Here is a 7,014-nt window from a genome sequence, read left to right as displayed (position 1 = left end):
TTAATGCTGTTGATCATAGTTCTGTATTGTGCTCCATTCATACATATCTGAAAGAATAATAATAATAACAACAACATCATTTCCAAGAGATATTTTAGAATGGTTTTTGGTGACCCCTTGATGCAGATCTGTAAAGCTGCATGCTATTACATTTCACAAGATCATGCTGAACAGATGGATAGCTGAAAGCAATGAACATCCATTCACATCTTATATAAAAAAATGAAAGCAATACCTAGAGGGCAAAAGTTGAGAGTCAAGACATACTTGTAACTTTGGCATACCTGCCTAAGTAATTTTAAGACAAACAAGTGCAGATGAATTTCAGCAAAAGAAAACTGGATAGCTAGAGATTTGCATGGATTGATTTGAACTTCCACAAGGTGAGAAAATATGAATAAAAAATTAAATGTACATATAGACATGTATGTTCAATGACTGGAGTTAACTTTAGCAATTATTATTAAGGAACAGTAGTCTTCAAGTTACGCATAAGGAGGACTGAGGCAAAACACAATGTCACTCACCTGGTACCTCCTGACTTCTTTTCCCCATCAGTCCCACAAAAGAGTTGAGTTTTTGCCCTGGAAAACAGGTCATTGAGAGAATCAGACTGAGATTTGCTAACAGGAGTGATCATTCACCGGAATGATTTAATGGTGAAATGGTGTATCAGTGAAAAGTATTTCTGGTCCCTAAAGTGTATGTTTAATTCAATCACAGATCTTGGCTTGACTTCAAAGTCACATTGGACAGTTGTATAAGGAAACTAAACCCAAGGAAGAGCTTAGCTGGATGTGTGAACCATTTTTAAATCTGCCTCAAAGGATTACTGATCTGTCGTATGTTTAGAGCTACCACTTAACCTAGCACTTGTGTTCATATATTTATTGACTATTTCCCAGTCAACCTCAAGCTCATGTCAGATTTCAAGTTGAAAATGGATGTTAAATGATCAATTTAAGGTAAAGCAATGAGTGCAGCTTCAGGTGTCTTTTATCTGAAGCCATCTCACCTGTTCTGTAGTCTTAACTACTTGTTTGATTTAGAGACCAGATTCATTTTGGGTACTGAGGACCTAAAGCGCTTTGCCATAAACCCTTGCTTTGAAAACCTGCACAATGATAAATTTATCTATATCTCAGCTACACCAATGTCTGAGCTAAGCTGGCTTTTGGTAATCCTAACAACAAAAGTAATAGTGCCCAACAGATTATTTCTATAAAGGGTGTAATAGTATTTTCAGGTTCACCTGTCAATCACAGGATGTCTACCTGATAAAATGCTGCTACAAATTGCTACAGAACCAGGCAAATACACCAGCCACATATAGATGTGCTACCTACTCTGTGGTGGTAAGGTGTAGTTCTGTAGCTGCTATAAACACTGTTCTCTGTCACTGCTATAATACTTAAATTACATTTCAAACAAAGAAAAAAGGCCAATTTAGAGCATGTGTCTGAGGTAATCCATGTTAATTATACAAAGGGAGCACTCATCTACTCGTCTTTACAATTCCAAAAAATGTTACAAGCCTGAGAAGGTTCTGCAAACTTGGATATTTGTAAGGGTACACAGTACACAGTATTGATGTATTATTCTATATTCCCACTACATATTTGATGCCTCAAATATATATTTGATCTAAGCAAGTACTATCATAAGGTGTTGGATGTAGTCACTGCATGTTGGGGGGGGGGGGGGTTGTCCTAGGACAAAATCAGTGTAAAGGTTGATGTCCAGCAGTACCTTATTCATTGTGTTCATTAAGTTCATTGTGTTCCACGTTAGGTGGTGACAATCATATTTCAATGAAAGCTGCTGGGTGCCCTTCCTTTTGTTGATGAACATTTTCATGTGAAAAAGAACTTAATTTTCAAGACATATTCATCAGTCTTCATCTTCAGGATTAATTTACCACTAGATGCAAAATGAAGAGCAGGTGGGATTTTCATGCAGAGTAGTAGCTAATTATATCGCTTTGATTTGGTAATAATTTTGTCCACCATAGCCTCTTGCTTTATAAAAGAACTAGCCCAGCAAACAATCAGTAATATTTTTTATACATTTTTATGTATGCTGAAAAATATTATATGGATATTTAGCAGTAGGTCACACAGAAACTGTAGAATCCCAAAATATTGCAATTCACACTTTTATGGGCGTTATGGGCCACAAGTGAATATGAGCCATTATAATGCCAAAACCTTCCAGTGACTGAATTTTATGATAATAGATCAATTTTGTACAGGTGATCTAGGACTGGAATGTGTGAATATGGTAGGTGTCAAAAGACACATACCTTCCACAGACATTATGTGTTTTATTATTCTGTCCTTGTCACTCTGCCCAGCAGGGGTTCACATATGTTTTCTGCTGTCAACATAAGACATTGTGCTGGGGATTGGTTTTAAATACTCCTGACCCATGGGACATGGTGACATCATAGTCTGACAATCCTGTCCATTACAGTAATGAGATACAATACTGCAAATCTCCAAACAGTGACCCTGGCAGTTACATGAGAGATGCAGTGGTATGTTTTTTTTCACCAGTCATTTCTCTAAGCAACAACTTTATCTATCTATCCTTGTCATGGCCATGGAAACATTTTATTAGGTGGACAGTATATCCAAATGTAACACTATTAGTAAGAAATTCTGAAGGCTCTGTTTGTTAAGGAGTGCCAAGGGCCATTGTGTAAAAATATATTCATTAATTTTAGAATTAGCATTTAACAGGCAGGTATATTGAATTGGAACTAAGACATTTTCTGTTACTTTTTGAAATGACAGTGTTCAGTTGAATGCATTGAGCAACTACCAAGTAAGCAGCCCTTAAATGATTTATAAATTGGCGTGCCCAACCAGACCTTTTCCCTTGGTATTATTTAGGTAACATCCATAGAAAACAGATAATAAATAAATCTCCCTCATGTTGCCTGAGAAGCACTGTGGCCAGTTCTGCTCTTTCAGTGTGGGTAAATCTCCTGTGAGTTTAGAACCACCGCAAAACAATGAACACAATAAATTTGCCAAGTAAAAGACTAAGGTCCCCCACCTTCTGAAGACAAAATTCATGTGCTCATTCACGTTTCTGAACACACACCCTCACCAGCTTCATCTGAAATCTGTCAGCAGACCCTGGTTCTCTCAATATCATTATCTGAGGAAGGTCTGCAGCAGGTTTTAAATCAAGGCCCTCAATATTTTTATGGTACAATAAGAGCTACGATTTTCTCACAAGGCTACAGCCCAAGGTCTCCACTTAAAAGAAGTAATCTTGTGCTTACTGCGGCTCTAGGCAGTGACATCCCCTTCTAGAGCAGTCATTCACATGCTCTCTCACACTTCTGAATTTTGCTACATCTACAGAATATTATTTCCTCCTCAGGGGAAGGCAATCAACTACTATAATGTTACAACTGTGACTGACAATGTCTTTGCAATGGAGATTTATCCATTAGAGCTTTATATTGAGGACCAGTGTGTACAGTACATTTTGTTCAAATTAGGCTTGCTTAACTACTCCATCTAATCTGTTAGTTGCATACTGGTGCTTTTCCTAAAACATATTGTGGTAAATTGTTTGAGCATATTGCAAAATACATGCAGAGCAGAAGGTGGAGCAAAAGTCAGGTTTTACGTTTGACATTCCTGTTACACAAGGAATTAATTCCAGTGAATTCCAGCATATGGTTTAGATCCTTCTGCTTCTCTTTATTTGTACATCTAAAGATCAGGTCATGGTCTGTGGCAATGGTGTTGTTAGGTCTGATCATTCGGGGCTATAGCCCCGAATATTTTAAGCCTAGCCCCGAATATTTTTGCCCTGAAAAAGGAGGTGTTTATAGCAAAATAACAGACAGACTGTGTAACAGAGCAGAACTTGACTTGCAGTGTCCAAAGGTGTGATAATATTTATTTACTATAATAGGTAGATAGATATAACCTCCCCAACCTACCGATGCTGATCTCCCTTAAAAAAAAAGACAAGCCCCAGGCAAACTTAACTTAGCCCCGTATCTTTTCAATAGCTAAAACCTTCCCTGGTCTGTGGCCTGACTGTTGTCCTGTTTCATGAACATTTGAACAGCACTTCTAGCAAGTCTGACCTCAAGAAGTGGCTGGAGACAGCCAAAACCAGTCTCTTTGTCATAACACCATGTTCTGCAGGCTTTTTCCCTGTTATGTAGTTCCCCTGTTTCTTGCTGTTACGCAGGTTATAATATAGATAATAATCTGTCTTCATCCACATGAAATTTATTTCATAGGAAAGAAGAATCAAATTGCTCCTACAGATTGCCACTTATTCCAAATTAAACATTAAACTGTAGTTACAACAAGCATTTTTGATGATGCATTTTATTGTGACATTGAAATTCTTAGAGACTTACTTTTGCGAGTTATCTGTGCACTTGCTATTGGGAGAAGGACAAGAAAATAAAGATTAAATGAGTTAGACATTTGTAGAACTTTGACGAAGTGTGTATAGTTTATTCTTCAATCAGGCCTAATTAATGGCTGTTAAGCACTCTTTTGGATTTCAAACATCCTTTCATTCTTGGGAATTTCAGTATCAATTCTTTTTCAAGTGTAGCTCATAATCATTCATTGAAACCAATTTCAACTGTTGGCTCCACAAACGATTATTGCAACTGTATTCTGGGTTAAATCAAAGCTAAGGTCTACAGCTAACAGAAAATGTCAATGAAAAAAATTATTTTGCATCCTTCGGAGGAGAGGTGAAATAAAAAGTGAACAGTTGCGAATACAGGATGTATTCAAATTGTGCGTCACAGAAAGGATCTTACCAGACGAACGCTTTCCCATTAGACCGAAAAACTGACGAGGGCGAGGTTTCCTAGTGATTCTCCTCAGGACATCGGATAACGGATCAGACACCAACCACTGGTCCTGTGAGAGGGCGTTAGAATTCAACAAAGCATAAAGAAAGAGTTCATTTGCTAGAAACGAAGATTTGTATGCTTCCCAATTTCACAGAAATTCTGATAATCAGTATCGTCATAATCAAAAACAATATTATAACACTATTAAAGCCAAACGGTTTCAGCAAGAATGTTGTGAATCTGTTACTTAACTCATATCTAAAATGATCTTTTACTCTTACCATTAAATACACCATGTAGATTTGGTACTCAGCTACACCTCAGCCCCCTGCTTCCCTCCCCCTTGCCTCGCCTGTGATCTTTCGTTCCCCTTACTTGCATTTATGGTTGAAGTGTCCTTCAGGGTTATGCGTCAATCTGTCATGTATATTGTGTTGCACTTACATGTTGATAGCAACGCATCTGCCATCTCAGCACATATTTGGCACTGACTCTTTTTCAAATGTAGTGGAGTCCTGTGCAACTTTTCGTGCAACTCACAATATTAGATATTAGCTAAATGGCAATAAGGTAATGTAATGTTTCACCAATCAATCTGCTTTTCGGGGACTGCAACCACCGAGTGCGATCGTGGCTAATGTACACAATTAAAAACTACACTAGCATTATAAAGGATGTTTAGTTTGATTGCTGGCCAACCCGCAATGTCACATTTTAAGCCTGCGCCACATTTGGAGGAGGGTAATAATCAATGATAGCTTGATACATCGTTGGACACAATGGGGAACATTTAATTTAAATCGTGGATGTAATTAAACATGGATCCCTTTTCCCTTTAACATTTTTTATTTCGATGGTTAATAGTATTAGATTAAATCTCTCTATACAACAATTTATGGCACTATCATTTCAAATATATGAAACACTTAAGAATTAGGGTTTTTGTTTCCATGGAATGGAATGCCCGTCACCCATTTAACGGTTCTATTATTTCACGTGTTGCCACAACACTTTTATCTGGTAGAAGTCTGTTTTGTCCAGTTCAAACTGGGGACAGACTGTTGTAGTACAGACGAAAAGTATTTTCCATCCTCCATGAGGATAAAAAATAAAATAATAGCAACATAAAGGCTCAATATGACACTTGTGTCCGTGCGCTTTGAAAAATACAAGGAAAGGGGACTATATGAAATAAAATACAGCTGTAATACAATAACTAGGGGGAGTAACTGACTAATTAAATTACCGATATCACCAGTTCATCTTTTCTTCCACTTTTTCCAGAATATCATATTTCGAATGAATTAAACCTTTAAAAACAATAAGTATTGTACAGGCAAAATGTGCGCAAAGAAAAATTTTAGCATGTTACTTATTGCACAGAACGTACAGAAATTATATTTCACGTACCTGTGTCTGAATACTGTTTGTCCAGTGATTTAGATCCTCACTGGGACCCACTTCTTCGCATAAGATTTCAGCTAAAGAGACACAAAGTATGATGACAGATAGCAGTAATTTCATGGTGAAGCCTAGATTGCGTGCAACTCTCTTTTAAACTCTTTAAATTCCTCCAAACAGAGGCTCGCCACTGTGCCAAGTGTGCAATATAAAAAGAAGAAAAAATAAGTGCCAACCCCTTGAATGGTTGTCAAAAATGAGATATATTTGGGCAATTGTTTTGACTTCAGGGGGACGTCACTGATAAGCCTGCAAGAAAAATGCCCTTCCTATATGACCAGTTCCAAGCGTTTATAAGATTAAAAATCCTTTCCCTCCAAAAAATCGGTGCATCACCCTAGTGTTTCCAGTTTGCTACTGGTGCGTCTCTGCGGGCGCACTTGAACACGCGCCACGTTTTATAGCAAGAGACTGGGAGGTGTTAACGCCGGGGGGGGGGGGGGGGGGGGGGGGGGCATAAGACGACTAACACCACCTTGGTCGATATTTCGTTACAATATCGCCGTGGCGTCCTCTTGAACAGTGTTATTAGTGTCATTGTAATGTCCAGCACGTCTCAGAAATAGTGACGCACGAAAACCTAACTTGTATCGAACGTGCAGTAGATTTGAACGACTGAAAGTGGTCATAAATGTACAGTTGGTCATGAATGTGTAGATATGTTAGTAGAATCGGTGACTGAAAGTAACACCAGCAAAATCTTT

General features: G+C 38.0%; 1 protein-coding gene across 1 annotated transcript; it reads right to left on the bottom strand.

The window, feature by feature from the left end:
- Window positions 1–6,373, bottom strand: LOC118784481 (protachykinin). The gene is made up of 5 exons (XM_036538723.1): window positions 6,260–6,373; window positions 4,814–4,916; window positions 4,397–4,420; window positions 528–584; window positions 1–47 (listed from the first exon to the last, which is right to left on the bottom strand). The coding sequence occupies exons 1-5, from the start codon at window positions 6,371–6,373 to the stop codon at window positions 1–3; spliced, it is 345 nt and encodes a 114-aa protein (XP_036394616.1).
- Window positions 6,374–7,014: the final 641 nt, after the last annotated feature.

Source organism: Megalops cyprinoides, chromosome 10, assembly GCF_013368585.1.
Source record: "Megalops cyprinoides isolate fMegCyp1 chromosome 10, fMegCyp1.pri, whole genome shotgun sequence".
Classification (NCBI taxonomy): domain Eukaryota; kingdom Metazoa; phylum Chordata; class Actinopteri; order Elopiformes; family Megalopidae; genus Megalops; species Megalops cyprinoides.
The sequence above is the reverse complement of the archived record's forward strand: the minus strand, read 5'-3'. Positions and strand labels throughout refer to the sequence as shown.

Bases quoted from the DNA above. Each gene is read 5' to 3' on its own strand.
- LOC118784481 (XM_036538723.1), bottom strand. From the start codon at position 6,373: ATGAAATTACTGCTATCTGTCATCATACTTTGTGTCTCTTTAGCTGAA. The intron at 585-4,396 runs GTAAGTCTCTAA...CCTGTTTTCCAG, and splicing joins TGCACAGATAACTCGCAAAA to GGCAAAAACTCAACTCTTTT. The intron at 48-527 runs GTGAGTGACATT...TTATTCTTTCAG, and splicing joins AAGAAGTCAGGAGGTACCAG to ATATGTATGAATGGAGCACA.